The 22,128-nt window shown below is 52.4% G+C and overlaps 1 protein-coding gene and 1 long non-coding RNA gene across 3 annotated transcripts; both read left to right on the top strand.

Annotated features, from left to right (window-relative positions):
* The first annotated feature begins 8,739 nt into the window (after positions 1-8,739).
* On the top strand, positions 8,740-18,070 carry SHROOM1 (shroom family member 1). 2 transcript variants are annotated; one of them, XM_077911640.1, is made up of 9 exons: positions 8,740-8,894; positions 12,138-12,335; positions 13,388-14,436; positions 14,529-14,584; positions 14,811-15,017; positions 15,216-15,788; positions 15,892-16,018; positions 16,116-16,388; positions 16,495-18,070. In XM_077911640.1, the coding sequence occupies exons 3-9, from the start codon at positions 13,426-13,428 to the stop codon at positions 16,825-16,827; spliced, it is 2,580 nt and encodes an 859-aa protein (XP_077767766.1). In that variant the 5' UTR covers positions 8,740-8,894; positions 12,138-12,335; positions 13,388-13,425; the 3' UTR covers positions 16,828-18,070. The 2 variants fall into 2 exon arrangements, with proteins under 2 accessions (XP_077767766.1, XP_077767767.1); XM_077911641.1 differs by lacking the exon at positions 8,740-8,894 and having other exon boundaries at positions 12,116-12,335.
* A 1,774-nt stretch (positions 18,071-19,844) lies between these two features.
* On the top strand, positions 19,845-20,204 carry LOC144322086 (uncharacterized). Its single transcript, XR_013387658.1, has 2 exons — positions 19,845-19,945; positions 20,073-20,204. It is a non-coding gene; the product is annotated as an uncharacterized LOC144322086 (long non-coding RNA).
* The last annotated feature ends 1,924 nt before the right edge of the window (positions 20,205-22,128 follow it).

Genomic DNA, 22,128 nt, shown 5'->3' with positions numbered 1-22,128 from the left:
CAGTGTCAAGATGGGTCTTCACTAGGGATGTTTGCTAGTGGGGGAGGAACAAAAAGAAGAAACTTGAACATATGCCCAGCTCTCTGTAGGAAGTAGCTGTGGGAGGGAGCCTATGATTCTGGGTCTCAAGGCAAGCCCAGCTTGGCCTGACCTCAGCTTGGACCTTTGGTCCATTCTGGTATGAAGAAACAGGTAGAATCCAGGTCAACCCTCTTTGCAAGAATAGGAAAAAGAAACATTGAAATTTTCCTGTCTTTGATTTTATGTTTGTTAAGGGAAATCTTGTTTTCACTTTTGTAGTGAATGTTTGTGACTTTGAACCAGGAACTTGCCTGCCTTGTGTTTCTCCTGCACTGCTTTATCTTGTTTCCTGAGTTGGTAGTTTGGAGGTTGTGTAAGACTTGCTCAGGGGTCTCCAGCCACATCAAAGGCCTGGGATGGCCTCCCCTTAGCCCCAGAGCAGCTGTGCGAGAGCTCTCTTGCTCCATTGCCTGGTAGTTACTTCTTCCAGGGAAAGAGTAGCTTGCAATACCCAAGTCTGACTAGATTTCCTCCTGCCTAACACTGGTATCTCAGTGTTGAAAGAGGTCTTGGCTCCATATCAGAAACTTCTTAGTTTCAAGCAACAGCAACCAGTTATGTCTGACTCACTCAACAAAAGGAATGTATTAGAAGGAAGTGTGGTAGTTCATAGAATTGACTAGAAAGCAGGAGGACCAGACTATGAAAATGGACAGTAACCAAAAGAGCCTGGGTAACAAGAGCAGGAGACAGCTGGTCCTAACCTCCAATGTCACTGTACCCCCAGACTTTTGGTAGCTTCTCACCTGTCCTTGTGTCTCTATGCCACTCACATGAGAATCCTGGCAGGGTGTCAGATTGGTCAAGCCCTGGTCTCAGGCTTGAGCTGAGGCTTTCAGAGTTGGAGGAGGGGCCTTGTCTTTACATCACAATGTGGGATTCCCCCAAGAGGGAAGTGTTGGTCCACTGCAGCCCTGTTTGGGGGGAGTAGTAACCAAAGTTTAGTAGTAAGCAACCAATAGCATGACCAACACTCATGGGGAGCCTCTGGTGATACATAAACCACCCTTCGAGATAAAATTGAGGCTGGGACTAGGTGATATTGTATTCCCCATAGGGGAGGCTGAAGTGAGGAATAGTAGTTGACATCATTTACTGATGGCCTGCTGCAAGCCTGCTGCTGAATATATGTGATGAAATCTCATTTAATCTTTACCCAGCAAATCTGCAGTCATATCTCTGTTTTACAGATGAGGAAATGGAGGACCAGGAAGGTTGGGGTCTCTCCGGGGTCATACAGAGACTGGCGTTCACATTGAGTCTGTCGGGCTGTAAGCTCATATACCCTTCTTCCCACTTCCCGGTTTTCCTATACCTGGGACGCACTGAATTGGAGAACATATCCCTGTTTTGTGGAGAGAAATCATAGGGTGGCCAAAAGCCTGCCTTTAAATCCATCTCTGCTTCCTCCAGGCAATTACTGTTCATTGCTATTTAACCCCAGAATTCCTTTGGGAATGTACCCAATCAATAGGTACATTCCCCCATGACCTTGTTAGCTGATTTGCTAAAAAGTCAAAAGTAACTTCCTACCTTGGTTTTTCTTTTCTAACTCAAACCTCTCTTGAGGTACAAAGAGCGGCCAACTAGAGGGTGTGTGTGTTGTCACATTCACCCCCGACAGGGTTCTAAAAATGCATGGAACATGATGGATGCTGGACATGGGCATCTATAGGTTTTAGAACGAAGTCTCCTTCGTGTGAGTAACTGATCAGATACATCAGTTAAAATCAACATTTCCTACCTGAATGTTAAATAGCTGCATGATCCACTTCCAGAGCCAACCATGACCACAATTTCTCCCACATGCACATGGCATGCTCTGACCCAATCCTGCCCAAGTCCAGCACGCGGCTTTTGTGTGCAGCTCTGGGACCAGGGCTCTAGAATTGGATTACTCTCCCCTTACAAATGCTGACCCAGCAACTTCTTGGCAAGCGGAGACCTTGGAGATCGAGCTCAAAGAGAGGGCACTTTTAGGAGAGGGCCCTTTGGGGGAGCATCTCATGGCTTTGTCAGGGCCTGAGCACAGAAGAGGTGGTTTGGCCATTTCTGAGCTTGAGCCACCTGTTGCCCTTTCTGGGCAACGCTGTTGGGGGTCTTGTTCAGAGATTGAGTGTGTTTGTGTGTGTGTGTGTGTGTGTGTTTTATTTATTCATGAGAGACAGAGAGGCAGAGACACAGGCAGAGGGAGAAGCAGGCTCCAAGCAGGGAGCCCGATGTGGGACTCGTTCCTGGGTCCCTGGGACCACCACCCAAGCCAAAGGCAGACGTTCAACCGCTGAGCCACCCAGGCGCCCTGAGTTTATATTCTTGAAGACCAGCATCAAGCTTAGCTGACACTTCCTCTGGGTCCCAGGAGACCAGAAGAGCAAAATAGAAATGCTTAGTTGACCACTACTCATCTGTCCTGGATCCACTGGGCAGGAAAAGAAGAGAGGCTTCTATCCATCTATCTCATTTAACCTCTCTTGTCCAAGGGTATGTAGGCAACATCTGAACAAAAGCAGACCAGGAAGATGAAACAGTCCCAGTCTTGAGGCTTGGGCTAGGTTAGAGGAGAAAAGCTGAATTATTACGGTTAGAGCAAACAGAGGTTGAGATGTCACCCACTCTCTGTAGAGAAAAGTTGATATATGTGAACTTAATAGGAATGTGACAGCCCAACATTCCTGCTGACCTGAAAGGGAACTTTGGTTTAATCCATGACAGTCCCTACTCAGCCTTGTCAAGAGACCTTACCTGTCAGAAGCCCCCACAGGAGGGGGGCTTTTATCTCATGGCTATCTTCCTGTGAAGTCTTATCTTTAAACAAGTGTGATGAATTCACTGTATAATAAGAAAGCGAACAAACTTGCTGCAAGGGAGCATTTACAATTTAAGTAGAGACTTGTGTATAAGCAATGATTAATGTTTTGTTGGATTTTTAAAAACAGGCAACATGATTTTATCGAAAGCTTTCTAGACTCTACCGTATTTTAACCAATACATGGCTATCTCAACTGATTAAGACAGCTATGTAGCTGCTGTCTAAAAGAAAGATAAATCTTTTAATTCAGCAAGGGATTATATATTTATTACAGATATATTGCCACCACAAAGTCAAAAGACACAGCCTTGGGAAAATACTCGCCACACATAAGAAAAACAGTTAATTGCTTTAATATATAAAGAGATCTTACAAATCAATAAAAGACCAATAATCAAATAGAAAAATGGGTAAAGGGAATTGACAGATCAAGAAAGTGAATACAAATGGCTTCTAAATGTACAAAATGGTGTGTACTTTCATTTATTAAAAATGTAAACTAAAGTAGTGAGCTACTATTTTTGCCTTTCAGATTGCAGGCATCAAATTTTGACAATACTCTTTATTAGGGAGGATGTAGGAAACGGTCACTCTCCTACATTGATAGAAATGCAAATTGGTACAACCTCTTTGTAAGAAATTTAACAGTATCAACCAAATTTGAAAATTTACATTTTCAAATGTAATTTGTAAATTTCAAATTGAAATTTACTGTATAACAAACTACTCCAAAGCTTAATGACTACATTTACAATTATTTTGCTTGTGATTTTGAAGGTGAGAAATTGAAGAAAGGCTAGGTTGGCTGGTTCCTCTCTGATCTGTATGGTGTCAGCTGGGGTGGCTGGGAGGATCCATTTCCAATTCATCTTTTAGGAATTTATCCTACAAACAAATGTCAGCAAAGGTATATGATCAGGGGTACTTATTACAAAATAATTAATAGCAAAATACAGGGTTAACCTAAATATCCATCAATAACCCAATTTATTTATGCCCATGTAATGGATAACTATGCACTTATTAAAAAGGATGCTACAGGGGCGCCTGGGTGGCTCAGTGGTTGAGTGTCTGCCTTTGGCTCAGGGCACGATCCTGGAATCCTGGGATCGAGTCCCACGTTGGGCTCCTTGCAGGGAGTCTGCTTCTCCCTCTGCCTATGTCTCTACTGCTCTCTCTGTGTCTCTCATGAATAAATAAATAATACAAAATCCTTTTAAAATAGGATGATACAGCTCTAGGATGATACAGCTCTATGTACAGATAGTGAATGAGCTCCAAGATATAACTTCAAATTTAAAAAATCAAGGTGCAGGGGCACCTGGGTATATCTGTAGATTAAGCACTGGACTCATGATTTCAACTTGGGTCCTGATCTCAGAGTTGTGAGATAGAGCATGGTGTCAGGCTCCATGCTAAGCATGGAGGCTGAGTAAGATACTTTTTTTTTTTTTTTTAAGATTGTATTTACTTATTCATGATGACTACAGAGAGAGAGGCAGAGACACAGGCAGAGGGAGAAGCAGGTTCCCCTCAGGGAGCTCGATGCAGGACTTGATCCCGGGATTCCAGTATCATGTCCTGAGCCAAAGGCAGACACCCAACCACTGAGCCACTCAGGCGACCTGTAATTAAGATTCTTTATCTCCTTATCTCCCTCCCCCACTACCCCTCTCCCTCTCTTAAGGAAAAAAAAAATCAAGTTGCAGAACCCCTGGAAAAGTTATCTCTTGAAAGAAAAGTTTTGACCAGCCCTTTATAATAAACCCATGGAAACTATGTGAGATTTAGCCCAGATGTGTATTAGACCATTCAGGACATAGAGAGAAGGGATTCTGTTTGGGATCTTGCTGCTGCTCATTTCTCACCTTCCCCATTTACTTTCTAGTCCTGCTCAATCTGAAGTCAAAATTCTGCTGTCCTACATGGGCCGGAAGGGTGCGTGGACATCCATATCTTGCAATTCTTTTCGCTGGTTATGTGAAAATGGCCTTTGAAACCAGCCATCATGGCGTTAAATTTTACCTCTACTTTTAAAAAGATTTTATTATTTTTATTTGTAAAGATTTTATTTATTCATGAGACGCAGAGAGAAAGGCAGAGAGAGAAGCAGGTTCCATGCAGGGAGCCCGATGTGGGACTCGATCCAGGGACTCCAGGATCACACCCTGAGCTGAAGGCAGACGCACTCAACTGCTGAGCCACCCAGGTGTCCCAAGATTTTATTTATTTAAGAGAGAGAGAGAGAGAGCATATGAGTGGGGAGGAGGTGCAGAGAGAGGAAGAAGCAGGCTCCCCATTTGAGCAGAGACCTGGACGTGGGGCTCAATCCCAGGACCCTGAGCCAAAGGCAGTTGCTTAATTGATTGAGCCACCCAGGTGCCCCACGTCTACTTCTTATGAGCTACCTGACCTTGACAAGATATTTCATCTCCCCAAACCTCAGTTTCCTCACTTGCATAATGATACCTACTTCTCAGGAATAACAAGGTTAAAAAGGTAAGTAGCACAGATTGAGCCCAGTGCCTGGCCGCAAAGACATGGTGTGTAGTATTTATACCCTTGTCACATCACATCACCAAATCTAAGGAGGTGCAGGTATCAAAGCAAGCAGCCACAGAGACTTGTGAGGGGTCAGTGACTGAGGTATGTTTCAACAGTTCAGATGCCAAGCCATGTGGAGTGTGGCCCATCACCTTCCCCCACCCATCAGTTCCCTGAGCTAAGGCCTGGCTGGCACTGCAATCCTGACTAAGCCCTGTCACCTAGGAGGCTCTTTATTTTATTTTTTTTAATATTTTATTTATTTATTTATGATAGTCACACACAGAGAGAGAGAGAGAGAGAGAGGCAGAGGGAGAAGCAGGCTCGATGCACCAGGAGCCCGACATGGGATTCGATCCCGGGACTCCAGGATCGCGCCCTGGGCCAAAGGCAGGCGCCAAACTGCTGCGCCACCCAGGGATCCCCCTAGGGGGCTCTTTAAAAAAGACCTTTCCCCAGCCTGGGAAAATACTGAGATACTAAGGGACACAGAAATCTGTTTTCTCATGTTGTAGAAAAATGTGATAAATATGTGGATGTCTCCATCCTCTTCAGAGCCCCTCCTCCCTAGCCACCACTGTTAAAGGTGAACTGAACTTTGCAGTGTTTTTTCTCCTCCCCTCCATCCCAAGATTCTTTGAGCTTCTTTTTAAAAAAATATTTTCATATAATATTTTATAAGAGAGCGCATGTGCAGGTGCTAGAGCAGGGGTAGAGGGAGAAAGTGAGGGATAAGCAGACGCCCCATGGAGCTTGGAGCTCCATCCCACCACCCTGAGATCAAGACCTGAGCTGAAGACAAGAGTTGTCTGCTTCACCCACTGAGTCACCCAGGTGCCCCTTCTTTTCACTTTTATAATAAAGGTCTAGTAGGGTTTTTTTTTTTTTTTTGGAGATTTTAACATGTCATTTACATTAAGCATACACAGCAAGAAAGCAACAATACACACCTTAGAATAAATACAAGGCGATACGTGCCAAATACATTTGAATTGTCACCTGTGGCAGGGAAAGGAAGGGTATAAATTGGCATTTCTGTACTTCAGCACTACTGACATTTTGAGCTATATAATTCTATGTTGTGGGGACCTGTCCTGTGCATTGTAGGATATTTAGCAGCATCCCTGGTCTCTACCCACTAGATAAGAACTAGGAAAATTAATGCTCTCCAGTTGAAGACCACCAGGAACACACCTGTAGTTGAGCAAAGTGAAGGGGAATGCTCAGGCATGTCAGTAAGAGGGCATTAGAAAGGACTTACAGAATTTGGGCTTGTGTAGTGCCTTTGGAGACAAGCCCTTTCTCAGTGTTTGATGCCATCAGGAAGGAAGAGTAAGTCCATGATTGGGCTTATCAATAAGTCTTATCCAGAAAGAAGAGTAATGAGAATGAAGCTAAAGCCACAGTTGGGGAGCACCTGGGTGGCTCGGCGGTTGAGCAGCTGCCTTTGGCTCAGGTTGTGATCCCGGGGTCCTGGGATTGAGTCCCGCATCAGGCTCCCCACAGGGAGCCGGCTTCTCCCTCTGCCTATGTCTCTGCCTCTCTCTCTGTCTCCCATAAACAAATAAATAAAATCTTTAAAACCAAAAATAAAGCCACAGTTGGTAAAGAAACTGCAGTTACTCATATTAGCCAGGACAGAAAGCTATTTGGTCATTTTTATGATGTGGACAAGGTTCATGGGTTGTCTGTGTTCCGCTGTGACTACAAAAGGGTTACCGAGGAGCCTTATGTAATGTTGGTGTCCTATGAAATCGATTATGTGCAACAGGAGAACACCAAGGCCTTGACTATGAATGTCAGCTCAGCTCCTAGTACAGGTCAACTTTCAGATGTCAGGGGGCTGCTTTTCTTCAGAAGACAGCAGGCAGGAGAGAAGTGGATAGACAGGATTTCAGTCTTCTGGGAGATAGGCGGAGCTTCTGTAGAGTGTGTAAGAGAAGTAAGGGAGCAGGAAGGTTGAGAGAATTAATAAGAATTGCTGTGATCACGGTGTCCACGTTGTGGTTTTCAAGATACTTTTTTCAATATAAAATTGAAAATATACATTTAAAATGTGAGCAGTTTTTAATTGGCTTTTGGTTGCTGGGTTGTGTTCCCTCTATTGTGATAATGCTCTGAGCCCAACCAGGGGGATCAGGAACTTAAACGCAGCGGGGCCTTCAAAGCCAAGAGGTTCTGAGCCACTGTCTTAGAGCCCAGGGATCCAGCTCCAGCTGAAGCTGATGCCAGAGTGGGAGTGGTGTTCGGAGAAGCAGAGACAGGAGGGCGCCAAGCAGAAGCCAGGCTCAGGTGCCTGCTGTCTGTCTCCACCCCTAGAAGACCCAAGCAGTTCTCCAGGGTTCTCCAGGCTCCCCATGCGCCCAGAAAGTGGCAGCTTTGACCCCTCATCTGAGTTCTGGGCCCTGTTAATGCCACCAACAAAAATTGTCATCCAAGGATGCCAGGATGGGGGCTGCAGTCCCCACCCTCATGCAGGCTGCTTCTGTGGGAGAGCAAGGGGTGCCCACACCAGGGGCAGAGGAACTGGAGGACTGGAAGGGATGGAGCATTTCTTGGTGGAGCCAGGATTCAGAGGATAGAGGTTTGGGAAGTCGGGGCAGGGAAAGCTGAGGACATGGCTGGGAGGAAAGCACGGTGGCAGATGACTTTAGAGCATTCTCCGAGGTCTGGAGAACCCCAGAGTCAGGGACCTTGAGAGCCAGGCTCCAGGCTGGAGTGAACGCTGTCCCAGCCGTAGGGGGTGTGCATAGCTGCAGCTACCCGGGCTGGGGTTCCGGGCGCGGGCCTCGGCGATGCGGGATAGTGGGAGGAAGGCAGAAAAGGAGACGAGGGGGCAAAATGGGAGAGAAGGGTCCACAGTGGGCGTCAGAGAGCTGGAAGAGTGTGGGCACTGCGGGACCTGGAGGGAGAGTTGGTCAAGGAGGGACTTAGCGTCTGAACGGTACTCAGAGGCTCGGCAACAGAGGCACGAGCCCCAGGCTTACTCGCCAAACCGGAAAGGAATGGGGGCCGTGGGGACCCCCGGGGCCCCCGGTCCCCCCCAGCCGGCGCACCCCGGGAGCTGAAGGCTCGCCCGGCCCGGAGGACGGCGGGCGAGCGCCGGGGTCGCCCCTCCCATCCTCCTCTCCTCCCGCTTCTCCCGCTTCTCCCGCCCGGAGCCGGAGGCCGCTGTCCGGCGGGAGCACGAGCGTCCACCCCTCGCCCTCCACCCCGCCCCCAGCCCGGGGCCGCGCCGCCCGGAGGCCACCACGGGGCGGGGGTGGGGCGCGGAGATCCCGGGGCCGCGCCGCCACTCGGCGCTCCCGCCCCCTCCCCTCCCCTCCCCTCCCCGCGGCCGGACGTGGCACCTCCCCCGCGGCGGCTGGAGCCCGGAGGTGGGGTCGGGAGCCCGGGCCCGGGCGCTGATGTCACCGCGCGGCCGCCGGCGCCCGGGAGCGCGTCTCGGGCTGGAGTTCAGGTACGCGGCGGGGCCGGGCGGCGGGCGGCGGGATCGCCCGGGGGGGTGCGCCGCGGAGCAGCCCGCGCGCCTGGTGGGCCGTGCGCGGGCCGGGTGCGGGGCTCCCCCGCGGGGCGGCGGGGCGGCGGGGCGGCGGGGCTGCCGGGGGAGCGCGGCGGCGCACAGTGCGGGCTCCGCCGAGCAGCGGGCGGAGGCGGGGCCCTCGCGCCTGAGTCCGCGCCGCGCCCGCCCGCGTCCGGTCCCGGCCTCCCCGACCGTGACCCGGGCGGGAAGGGCCCCGCGAGGCGCCCGCCGGCGGCCAGCGGCTCCCCCGGCGTCCACGGGTCCCGCCGTCGCGCCGCGCCGCGTGACTCTGCCGCCCCCTGCGGTCGCCCGCCTCGGCTCGAGTCCGCCCGGGGCCGCCGCCTCCCGCCCGCGGGCGCGGGCGCGGGCGCAGGCAGCGCGGAGCTCGAGGCCCTGGGGACCACCTCGGGGCGACAGCGACGCGGAGCGGAGGCCACGCGGGCTGCAGGCTGCCGGGTCCGCGGACCGCGCTGGGAGAAAGGGCCCGCAGGGCGCCGGGGGAGCCGCGCAGCTTCCCCGCCGCCTGCCTGGCCAGACCCAGCCTGCGGTGCCGGCGCCCAAGACGCGGCCCGGCCCGCTCAAAGCCCCGCCCGGCGGGGACGCTTGCCCCCCCGAGAGCCCCCCCGAGAGCGTGCCACCCAGGGGAGACCGCTGAGCCGGGCGGCCTGACGACCTCTCCACGGAGAGGAGTGACGGGAGGTGGCCTCTGAGAGGGTATGCTTTCATTCCCCATCATTGCGCATCATTGGAGGTTGCCTGCCTTTCTGGCAATCTTACCTGGATCTGCCCCCGTTGCATGGGTGTGACTTTACCAGCCCGAAGCTGCCCTCATCGATTAACCCAGCAACCTCTCACTAAAAACCTGAGTGGGCCTGCTTGCCTAGTCTAAACTGCTGAGGTCTAGACCCACATTGCAACTTCCCAGCTTCCCAGACTTGCCACAAACACTGCAAAGCCTACAGGCCCCAGACTGAATGAGCCCTGGACCCTGGACCAGACCCCATCTCAGCTTCCTCCTTCCTGAGAACCCGAATCCCTACCTCCCAGGCCTCCAGTCTGAACACCGAAGTCATCTTTGTCTCCTTTTCCTCTCTTGCTCTTTCATTCAGGTGACAAGTATATGTGACCTCCCCCCACCACTCTACTGCCCAATCCCAATCTGGCGCTCTTCTGGCAGGGATTCCATGCTGCTTCCCCGGCTTTGGTGGGGCTTGGCCAAAGGCCTAAAGAGCTTTTTGACCTCTAGCCTCTGGACTTCAGTGCTCTGTAGGCACTGGCTCTGCAGCCCAGCCTATAGCTGACGCTAATGTTAGGGTTCTGGGGTGTTGCCACCCACAGCCACAGTGGCTAGCTGGACTGCAAGAGGCTCCCTGCAGCCAGATACATTTGCAGACTCCTTGCTCTTTGTGTTGAGGCCCCAAAACACATTAACGGAGTTGCACCCTCCTAGTGTAACAGGTTCTGCAGAAGGTACAGTGTGAGTATCCTGCAGGGTTACTGGCCTACTGAGGCCACCACTGCAGAAGTATCCTCAAGACAAGTGATGGGCAAAAAGCCAACATATGTACACACAGTTTTATTATCCATTAAGCTGTTTCTTTTGGTAAACTCAATCCTTTGTGAGCACAGTAACTCACAAGATTAAAAAAAATTTTTTTTTTTAAGATTTTATTTACTGGAACCCTGGGTGGCTCAGCGGTTAAGCCTTTGGCTTTGGCTCAGGGCATGATCCCAGAGTCCCAAGATCGAGTCCCACATCAGGCTCCCTGCAGGGAGCCTGCTTCTCCCTCTGCCTGTGTCTCTGCCTCTCTTTCTCTGTGTCCCTCATGAATAAGTAAATACTTAGAGGCAGAGACACAGGCAGAGGGAGAAGCAGGCTCCCTGCAGGGAGCCCGGAATCACATTCTGAGTCAAAGGCTCAAACACTGAGCCATCTAGGTGTCCCCAAGATAGAAATTTTCAGGCCTTTTTGGAGGAAACTTCTTCGTATGTGAACAATCACTGGTGCCTATAGAGGCAAGAAGCCAACAATGGGCAGGCAAGGGTGGCATGAACAGGGAAAACAATGCTCCAAGGTGGGCTCAGACTAGGAAGAGAGAGGGCTAGTGCCTGGGTGTCTAGGGTGGGTTTCCTAAAGGAGAGAGGTCCCCAAACCTGACTGTGAGGACCAACCTGCAGGGCTGGTGTCGATGGGCATAAAGATACCTCCAGGTAGGCACCACCATTCTGGTCCTCGATCAGCTGAGAGCCCCTCCTTGAGAATATTGCAGGCACTGCCTCTCCCTTGTGGGAAATACCATATCCTCACACCACTAATCTCCCCTACCTTCCTTGACCTGTAATCTGTAGCGTCTGCAGCCTTTGGGAAGGGGGTAGAGGGTGACCCTGAGTTCCAAATAGTATTTAGGAGGCTCAAATGAGCCTGCTTTTCATTTCCCACCCCAGCTGCCAGTCGCCCTCCTCTGCACTCCTCAGCAAGCCAGCTCAGGGACAGTGAGCCCTCCCCACTTCCCAAAGTCCCCATAGCCCATATGGAGCTCCAGCTTCCTAAGACTAAAAGCTACTCTCACCCTTGACCCATGCATACCCATATGCATGGACATAGCACTGAAGTCCAGAGGCTAGAGGTCATCTCCTCCCCTTACTCCCTTTGCTCCCTCCCTGGCCCTGGGGAGGTACTGATTTCTGGCCTGTCCTGCTCCACCTGTGCTTGCCTGCTCTTTTGGTTCCTAACAATGCATGAGTAACAATGCATGAGATACTCTACAGTGTCAGCAGCCTCATTCATTCTGTCTTCTTCAGAGAAGATGAATAGGGGGATGCCTGGGTGGCTCAGCGCTTGAGTACCTGCCTTCGGCATGATCCTGGAGTCCCAGGATTGAGTCCCACATCAGGGTCCCTGCGTGGAGCCTGCTTCTCTCTCTGCCTACGTCTCTGCCTCTCACTCTCTCTCTCTCTTTCTCTGTGTGTGTGTGTCTCTCATGAATAAATAAAATCTTAAAAAAAAAAAAAGAAAAAGAGAAAAGATGAATAGGGAGAGAAGAGTGGGGAAGCAAAGGAGCCCTCTTCCTTCTCCACCAAAGCCACCTCATCCACTCATTGCAAGTTTACTTCTTTCCTTGCTATTCAACAAATATTTCTCTCTCTCTCTTTTTAAGATTTTATTTATTTATTTGACAGAGAAAGCACAAGCAGGGGAAGTGGGGAGAAACAGGCTCCTCACTGAGCAGGGAACCCAACGGAGTGCTGGATCCCAGGATCCTGTGATCATGACCTGAACTGAAGGCAGCCGCTTAACCAACTGAGCTGTCCAGGCACCCCTCAACAAATATTTCTGTAACATCGACTACGTGCCAGGCACTGAGGGTACAGAGATTAGTAAGTACAGGGCCTGTTCTCAGGAAGTTCAGGGGTGGGAATGGGAAGAGGGAATCGCAAGCCTGCCAACAATTACACTCCAAGGTGATGAGTACTGTGTTGGGGGGTGGGGATGGAAGGGAAGCTCTGAACACTGTAGGGGATCCCAAAGGGTCAGGAGCCCCCTAAGCTGGGCCCAGTAGGAGGAGTGCGAGCAGCAGGACAGAGTCAGGGTGTGAGGCTGCAAAGCAGAGACCATATTATTTTGGAATCTGCTAGTATTTTGAGAGCAGGTGGGGATAAATTTCCCACAGTGGAGTTTAGGTTTTGTTGAAGGCTTCTGGCAGTTGAGGGACGGAGGTAAACTAGCTTTCAGCAGTGTTTGCTTCTAGGAAATTGATTCTGGCTGCAGTGAGCTTGGAGGCAGGCCCAAATTCCAGATAGGGTTCTGCTTCTTACAGGCTGTGTGTGCCCTTGGGCAAATCATTTCCCCCTTAAAACTCCAGTGTCCTCATCTGTAAAATGCAGATAGTAGTTGTGAGGATCAAGATAAATATTTATATAATGTACCTGGAACATAACTGACACAGAGGCGGGGAAGGCTGCGAAGCTGCCTCTGTCACCTGACCTGGGTCTTGCTCCTTCCTTTCTTGGCTCCCCTGTGATCTCAGAACGTTCTTGACCATTGTTTATTAGGGGAAGATCACAGGGAGAAGCTAACAAAGCTGCCAGGAAGCTGCCTGGGTGGGACTGGGTTGGGGAGGGAAGGAATATGGGTACATTCTCCGCGCTCCAGGAGGTGCCAGGGTAGAGGCCAGGGCTGGCCTCCTGGAGAGCCTCTGGAGGTAATGGGCTAGCCACCACCTAGCGCACCCGTCCCCCCACTCCCCTGCAAGCAAAGGGGAATAGCTTAGACCCTCAAACTCCAGAGGCTAGGGGCTAGCCCTACCTATGTCGTCCCTGACCCAGTGTGACCAGGGAGGGGAGTGTAAGCCCCTGGCTGTCCCTGTTGGAGGGGCCAGCCTTACCCGGGGCTCCTCCCGCACCTCACCTCGCCGTCTGTGTTCCTCCAGGCCCCACGGAGCTGGCCTCAGCACTCACCTGCGCAGCCATGGAGGCCCCAGGGCCCGGGGGCGACCGCGCCTCCCCAGCCTCGTCCACCCGCAGCCTGGACCTGCGGCGGCTGTCCGCGCGCGCCGACTCGGCCTACAGCTCCTTCTCCGCGGCCTCCGCGGCCCCCGAGCCGGAGCCGCGCACGCCGTCGCCCGGGACCGACCTCCTCCCTTACCTAGACTGGGACTACGTGCGCGTGGTGTGGGGTGGCCCGGGCCCCGCCGGCAGCCTTCGCGCCTCCGCGCAGCCCCGGCCCGCGGCCGCCGCGCGCAGTGGGCCGCGGCCGCCCGAGGTCCAGGGCACGCCGGGGCCGCTCAGCCGGCAGGCCACCCCGCTGCTCTTTGCGCTGGCGGCCGAGGCCGAGGCGGAGGCGGCGGCGCGGCTCGTGGAGCCGCCCAGCCCACCGGCCTCGCGGGCCGCGTACCGCCAGCGGCTGCAGGGCGCCCAGCGGCGAGTGCTCCGGGAGACGTCCTTCCAGCGCAAGGAGCTCCGCATGAGCCTGCCCGGCCGCCTGCGGCCCGCGGCCCCCGCGCGGCCCCCCGCGGCGCACCCGCGCTCCGCCTCGCTCAGCCACCCGGCGGGCGGGGGCGGGGGCGGGGGCGGGGGCGGGGAGGTGGAGCCCGCGCGCCCCGGGGCCACCGCCGCCCGGGCAGACGTGGGCCGGGGGCGCCTCGCCGCCCAGCAGCGGCAGTGGTGCTTCTCCGAGCCGGGGAAGCTAGATCGCGTGGGGCGGGGCGGTGGGGCGGCCGGGGAACGCTCCGGTGAGGCCGCCTGCAGTTCTGGCATCGCCAGGCCCGGCACCCAGGAGCGGAGGGTGCTGGCGGAATTCCAAGGCCACCAGACCAGACGGCTGCCTGAGTCGCCGCCCCGAGGCACAGAGGACCCAGAACCCGGGTCCGCGAAGCTTGGTGACGCCTATAGGCCCTCCGGTCGGAGTCAGAGTCAGAGCGCGTCAGGGGAAGTCTTGGCTCCCTGGGGAGGTCCAGGAGGGGTCATGCCCATTGTCCAGGTGTGGAAGTTAGGGGCTGCGGGCTTGGGGTGGGAGACATCTGGGAGAATGAAAACTTGAGCTACATTTCAAGCAATGATTTGCCTTTCCAGGCTGTTCCCCAAGGAGCAGAAACCCCCAGACCATTGTTTCAGGCCCAACTTGCCAGGTGAGAGACATGGACCACCAGGGAGTGGTCGACAAAGGCAGTTTTCATAGTTCTTGCCCAAGACAGAGAGGGCCTCTCACCTATTCTCAGTTTGAGCCTTCTAATTCTGTCTTTTGCCAACTACATCCCCTCTTGCCCTCCACCCCCACCCCGGTGCCACGCCACTGTGTCTCTGGTGCAGCACCAAGAGCTCCGTTCCTGGTCACTGAGGTGTCCCTTCCTACAGGTTCCTGACTCAGAAGGAAGCTGCAGTGGTTTGTTCTGCAGTGTATCCCCAAAGTAGTCCTGACTGTGAACAGAGAGCCTCAGAGACATGCATTGGGTGTACCCGGCTCCCATCCCTTCCAGATGATGAGGTTTTCCTGGAAGAAGTCCCCCTGGCCAAAATGAGATCACCTCTAGACACCCATACCTGCCCAGAAAGCCCAACCAGGTGAGTTGCCTCTTGCTTCCAAGCTGAGTGAGACATTTCCTCCCTACATATATCAGCCAAATGCTAGAGGGGCAGGGAACCCTCTCCTAGCTGGACCCTGGGAGCCTGGCTGGTAGGGATGGGGACAGGTGGCCCTTGGAGGCTACTGCTTGGTTTTGGACAGAGCTTTTTCTGACTCAGTGTCTCTTCCACTTCCAGTATCTATGTCTCTGACCAGCGGTATGGAACTGGCTCAGGCCAGAGGGCTGACCAGGCTACAGACTCCCCAGAGAATCCCCTCCATGAACACCCAGAGACTGCAAGGGCAGATGACTGCCACCAGAGGATACATGGTTCTGTGGGTGTCTCTGGGACCATATACTATAGGCCCCCTGGGACTGCAAATGGTGACATAGCAACCTTTCACACCAATGGACTGCTGACCATTGACTCACTTGCAGCTACAGAGAGTGACCCGCTCAAACCTCTCCCAGTTGATGTCCTCGGACCTCCAAGCAACAATACCCCAGATGCTCCTGGCTGTACTGCCGAGGCTTTGGCCGCTGGCCAGCCCGGTTCTAGGCCAACATGGCCCAGTCCTCGCCTTGAGGAGCTGGTTCAGGAGCTGGCCAGACTGGATCCCTCTATGAGTGACACTCTCACTTCCTGTCCCAGCCCAGAGCCACCCCTGGACCTTCTAGATGGGCTGATTCCTTTAGCCGAGGTCTGGGCTGCAATGAGGCCAGCCTGTAAGGAGGCTGGGAAAGAGGCTGCTGGTAGTCCTGAGCCAGGGTGAGTTGGGGGCACCAGGGACTCAGGGGATTTGAAGTCCCTGCAATTTGGGGCAAGACAGCCCAGGAAGCTGTGGCTTTGTCCTCAAGTTCTGTCTCTTTAGCTCCAGCCAGCTCCTGCCAACTTCTCAGGAGGAGACAAGGTTTGAAAACCAGACCACCCGCTCTGTGCCTGACCAGGCCTGTGGCGAGCATCTCCCTGATCCAAATAGCAGCATCCAAGCCAAGAAGGTGAGTGTGGAGGGACTAGTGGAGATGGGGTGGGCAAGAGTAGGGGCTGAGAAGGGTGGTCTGGCCTCACCCTTAAGTACCCACGCCTCCCCTGCAGATGGAGCTAGCCGACCTCCTCCAAACGATGCTGCGGAACCTTCAGGCCGAGCAGGAGCAGCTGCACCAGGCGGCCCAGGCTTGGGCCAGGCGCGGGGCTGCTCTGGAGGCCGCGGTGGGGCAGGCCTGCGCTCCCCGTGACCTAGAGCGGTTCAGCAGGTTCATGGCCGACATAGAGCGTGTGCTTGGCCTGCTGCTGCTGCTGGGCAGTCGCCTGGGCCGCGTGCGGCGCGCCCTGGCCCGGGCAGGTGCGGACAGCGACCCAGACGAGCAGGTGACAGGGGCTGGAGTGGGGCGGTGAGGGGCCTATTCTGTCTGGGACCATCCCTGGAACGGCGGCTCACCGCCCTGCTCACCGCACGCTGTCCCTTCGGCTGCAGGCCTCTCTGCTGCAGCGTCTGGGGCTCCTGCAGCGGCAGCAGGAAGATGCCAAGGAGCTGAAGGAGCACGTGGCGCGGCGCGAACGGGCCCTGCGCGAAGTGCTGGTGCAGGCCTTGCCCCCCGAGGAGCTGAGCGCCTATCACTCCCTGCTGGTCGGCAAGGCGGCTGTCCTGGCCCAGCAGCGCAGCCTGGATGAGCGTGTCCGGCTCCTTCAGGACCAGCTCGACGCAGTCAGGAGCGACCTTGGCCCTCATCCCCTGCCTCCCAGGCTGGCCTGGCTCCCAGAGGCCTGTCTTCCTGATAAACCGCCCTTCTTGCCACCCCTCATCTAATGACAGGCAGTGGGAGTGGGGAGCAGTGCCCCTGCCCCTCACCCACCTAACTGGGGGTGACTCTGGTGCTTTCCCTTTGCGGGGCGGAGGAATGGGGATGGGGCAGGGCCAGTGTGGAAGACCCAGGCCAGGGCTTCCTAGGACACGTCTAAGTGTTTTCATGTGGTTTTACCCATTTCTTGTGGATTATTTGGTGATTAATTTATGAATTTTAAAACTACAGTATTCCCCCTTTTTGTGAGGAGAGAGGCTCTGTCTGGGTTGATCAGAGGGAGGAGGAGACAAATTAGAGGAGCATCTGAACTTACTATGCAAAACAGTTTTTTCTTTTCTATCTTACTAATAATAGATGTGGGAAGTATGTGTGTCACCTGGAGCCTAGCTTGGGGAAGGAATCTTGTTTACAGACAATGGACACCAACCTTGCCTGACTAGAGCAGAAGAGGGATTTGCTGGAGGACATCAGTCAGGTCTGAGAATCCTTAGGAAGACTGGGATACAGGCTTGAAACCAGGAGGATGCCAGGCCTTCCAGCTCCACTGCCACCAGGAATCCCTAGCACTTCTGGTGATCACATCACTACCACAAAAGCCTAGGCCTGATTGGCCGACTCCTTCTCCTTTGCTGGTTTTTACCCAAGCCTCCAAGCTCAATAGCAGAAGTGAGGGTAACTGCTTTCCTTCAAGACTTAAGGGATAGGGAATATCCCTATACACAAAATAGATTCAGTAGCTTCACTGCCTAAAAACCTTGACGAATTCAGGGACATTTATTCCAAGACTCAGAAGGAACTTTGTCTTCCAATTATCTTATCAAAAGTGAGTTTCTCCAGCTCTCTTTGGAAACCCCACTGGATCCACCAGGCTTGAGGAGGGCTGTTGGGCATGGGAGCTGAAGGTGAGCCGTGAGAGACCTGGAGATCTAGAATGTGGGGGCTGAGGTGTGGAGAGACTGCTCTGTTTGTGGGCCAAACAGGCTAAGCTGGGAGTGAGCTGGGGTTGGGAGAGGAGAGTTAGGTGCTGGTGTGGAATGAAACAGAGGCCACACACTCCCTTCTGTTTGTGCATCAGGCCTGTGTACACAGAGTCAATGTGAAGTTCTCAAATATACATGGGAAAATGTGCTTTAGTATTTGCAGCTGCAAAGGCCAGGGCCAAGAACATTGTTCATGCAAATGTTCAGTGTATTTTTGGAAGTTGGGCACATTAAAAGGCATGTGTATGTGTATTTAAAGCCAACTGACCCCAAAGTGAGAAATCTCTGCTTCTGGGCTTGTTTTCTGATGCGTATTGTCACTAAGTGCAACTGGTTGGGAATTTTAAATGGTTGTATTCATACCAAAAGCATTAGTTCCAACAGTCGAACTATTGAGCACAGAACAATGCTAACATTGTGCCTTTTTATAAAAAACATATGGGACTCCTGCTGAGGCAGTTGCGGGTTCTAACATTATGCTTTTGCTTTTCTCCTTTGAATGCTGTGGGCGGGGCCTCCACTCCAAAGTCCTCAGCCTAGCAGGGCAGTTCTCTTTGAGATAGTCCGGATGGAATAAACTTATTTCTGCCTTTTGCCCTGTACAGCCTCCCCCGCCACACTCATTCTCCCAGTGTGATATTCTTGGAAAAACAACAGTCATCAGTTAGGCCAATAGAAATTGTGTGCTGTTCAGACAAAGCACTTCCAGCCTTGGATGGGCTTGAGGAGCACTGTCTGCTGTGGTCCTGCTAAACTGCACTTTGGTTCTGTGCTGGGTTTTTCCATGGGGGAATTATGCGGTTCCTGTGCTTGTCCTTATCAGATGGGGAGAGTAGGGCCACACCTCCTGCACCCCCCCTTTCATCGTGCCTCTGTGTTCTTCCTGCCCCATTTAATGTCCTTTCCACACCATTATAACGTCAGAGTGCAAGAATGAGCACCACAGGTGTTCAGTATTGATGCCATAGACTAAGATTTTTTTTTTTTTTTTAAAGATTATTAGAGCACTGAGAGAGCGCATGGGAAGGGGCAGAGGAAGAGGGAGAAGCAGACTCCCCACTGAGCGGGTAGCCCCGTAAGGGGCTCTATTTCAGGACCCTGAGATCATGACCTGACCTGAAGGCGACCTTAACCCACTGAACCACCCAGGCGGCTCCAGACTCAGACTTGGTGGTGCTGTGTGGGCAGGTGCCAGAAGCCCGGTGAATTCCACCCTCCAGGACGCTGCCAGCAGAGGGCACTGTTCTCCTTGTGATGAAGGCTCCTACGCTTCACCGTGGCCTCCTCCCCAGCCCAGTAGGCCCTCTGGGCTAACCCCAGGGGCTTTGCCTTCCGTGCAGAGCAGTGCTAGTTAGGCCTGAAGACTCGATGTGAGCCTTTTTGCTTCTGTTGGAAACAAATTCCGTCCAGCCAGCCACGGCGAGGCTGGCTTGCCTTCCTTTGCCACCAGGCCTTCGCTGGAAAGTTGTTGGTTAATGCGAAGTGGGGGAGGAGGGAAGCCGGGGGCGCTGATCTGGAGTATCAGTATCAAAAAGAGCCTTACTTAGTCTCCGAGGGTGGAAAAGAGGGTTTCATGGGTCTCTGTTGGGGTTTCTGCCTCCACCTCCTCAAAGCCACAGGTGCCCCCGCCTGCTGATTCCGCCCGCATCCCCGCTGCCCGCCGCGCGGCCCTCCGGGTTTTGGCGGAGGGGAGGCTTTGGCTGGCGCTGTTGCTAGGCAACGGGCGGCCGCGTGGCCACCTCCGGCGCTCGCCGCGCCCCGCCCCCGCTGCTCCTCCTAATATGGATTTAATTAGAGTACTTTTTACCTTCAGACTGTCAATTGGAAACCGAACAGGGAAGCAGCGTTCGGCGGCGCCCGCTGTCTGGAACAGCGCGTTCCGCGCACCACGCACCTGCGGGAGCGGCTGCTGCAAACCTCAGGGATCCTCGCGGGAGCGCAACGCGCTGCTGTTCGTTCACGTGTGAATCGGGAGCCTGGGTGGCAATGTGGGTCACGTGTGCTCGAGCGCCGCCGAGAGACGAGGTGAAAGGGGAGCGTGGGGGCAGGAGGAGGAAGAGGTGGGGGCCGGCGACTGCTCTAAAGCAAATGCTCTCAAGGACCCCGCAGTGTTACCGTCACATCCTGGCTACGGGCAGGGCAGGTGCTTATCGGTTGTCGTTGAAACTTAAATCAGCATCACCTACCCCCTAGGAAAATGGTGGGTTCCCCCCCCCCCCCGCCCCCGGAGGAGACATCGGGACCTTCTCCTTTTTATCTCTTCCCTACAGAAACGACTGAGACCACCTGGGCTTCACAGGTTCAAGTCCAGAGGTGTGGCAGTTCTGGAAGGGTAAGGCCAGGACAGAGGTTCAAGGCAAAAAGCTGTGTGGAGAGCAATAAAAAGTCTATTTATCAAACTATTATGAAAGGCCAAATAATTTCTTCCAGGAAATGGCCCAAAAAGGGGGGGTCAAATATGGGTCCAGAGAGGGCCCAGCTTTATAACTGTGTTGAGGAGTGCTTTCAGCTCAGCTGGCTGGATGACCTGTTTAGGTTCAGAAGACAGGGGTACGTATGCTAGAGGAATGTTAAGAAAGACATGGTGATGTCTATTTTTAACTGAAGTGATATACAGAACATGAAATAATCTCCCTTTGATGGGACTACATCCCCTCCCCAGTCCATTGTTATTTATGTATACAAATACTAACATGGTTAGTGATTATAAGAATGGTGATCATGTAAAGCCAAGCTACAGATGAGAGCTATTTGGTTTTGGTACTGAGGCCACAAACCCCAGTGGGACCAATTGGGCACCGTGGTAGTATTTCAAGATGGTGTTGCAGTTCTCAAGGAGCCCTAGGTACTCCCTCCCTATGCTCTACCCTCCTCACAGCCTGTAGGATAGATGCTGCAGTCTTACCACCCACGGAGGAGGGAGATAGAGTCTGGAGAACTGGATGACTTGCCTAAGGTCACTAGATGAGTAAGGGCTGAGATGAGGCCACCTTGCTTTTCTGCAGCAGGACACTGTCAGGGAAAAGAGAATCAGGAGGCCATCCCATCTGTGACAGTTATAGCTGTGAATCCTGGACAAGGTACTCATAGTTTCTTGAGGCTTCCATTCCCTCACTTTAAATTCCAGATACTAACAGGACATACCTTGTAAGGTTGAGGTTAATACCTGCACAGTGGTTAAAACTGTACTTGGCACTTAATAAACACAGGCCATATGTGCATCACCCATATCCTGGTCTCCATTAGGTGTGACATGTTCTAGAATAACCTCCAACCTCCTTTAAAGGAAGTATAAACCTTTATTTAAAAGTTTGTTCTAGATGACTCATACACATCTATATAACAATTAACTTCTCCCCCATTAAAAGGAGTGATTCTCTTCTCCATGACAATTCTAGCCAGCTAAATTGCCTTAAATTAGAAACAATTTTTCTTTTTTTTTCTTTTCTTTTCTTTTCTTTTCTTTTCTTTTCTTTTCTTTTCTTTTCTTTTCTTTCTTTCTTTTCTTTTATTTTGTCATTTGTTGAAAATACCCCTCACAGGTGTACCTCCCGCTAGGCAATATGTAGTTCTTGAAAACTTTCCATATACATATCAAAGTATAACTTCTGACTGATTTATAGTTCTGGAACATCTTGACCTGCAAGGAAAAAATGATGGTTTCTAATACCTAAGTTTTAGGCTTATTGATCCTAAACTCTTGCCAAATGTTTTACTTCACTTGGAAGGCTTGCAGCATGCCCTTCTGAAACACAGAGATTCTTCTGGCAGTTTAAGTAACCCTCCTCTGATTTAAGTGTGCAGTAAACATTAGTTATTGTTATTACTACTCTCCTGGTTTAGATTTTGTTTTTCTCAAGGCAGGTCATACCTCTGTTTGTGACCTTTGTTATCCTGTCTCAGTCAAGCCTCTCTCTTACCATGGAAAATCTCTAATATTTTATTCTGTCTTCTAGACCTTCAGCAACTGAGACTGCTATAATTATTGCCTCCTACAATTTTTTTTTCTGCAGAGGCAGATTTAATTTGCATTTTTAAATAATTTATGCAGCTTAGCAAGAGTTCCAGGCAAGGAAGGTGGGAAGGAAAGGGTCAGATCAGGGCCTACATTCATCTGTTGTTGTTTTTTTTTTTTTTTGGATACTATATCCGTGTGTGGATGCTGCCTTTATTTAGCAGATCATTCCAAACTCTTTCAATAACAGAATGCCTGGAAGAGGCAGAAGAGGATGAGGAAGAACTGAAGAAATTAAGTAAATAAAAAGACAAGAAAAATACAGTAGTAAGGGCTGTAGAATGTTTAAGGGAAAGACGTTACCACACAAG

Source organism: Canis aureus, chromosome 10 (genome assembly GCF_053574225.1).
Source record: "Canis aureus isolate CA01 chromosome 10, VMU_Caureus_v.1.0, whole genome shotgun sequence".
Taxonomy (NCBI): domain Eukaryota; kingdom Metazoa; phylum Chordata; class Mammalia; order Carnivora; family Canidae; genus Canis; species Canis aureus.
Note: the sequence above shows the minus strand (reverse complement) of the source record. Positions and strands in the feature narration are given on the sequence as shown.

Excerpts from the sequence above, each read along its gene's own strand:
- SHROOM1 (XM_077911640.1), top strand. The coding sequence starts at position 13,426 with ATGGAGGCCCCAGGGCCCGGGGGCGACCGCGCCTCCCCAGCCTCGTCC. Across the intron at positions 15,018-15,215 it reads TGCCCAGAAAGCCCAACCAG|TATCTATGTCTCTGACCAGC; the intron begins GTGAGTTGCCTC and ends TTCCACTTCCAG. Across the intron at positions 16,389-16,494 it reads ACAGCGACCCAGACGAGCAG|GCCTCTCTGCTGCAGCGTCT; the intron begins GTGACAGGGGCT and ends CTTCGGCTGCAG.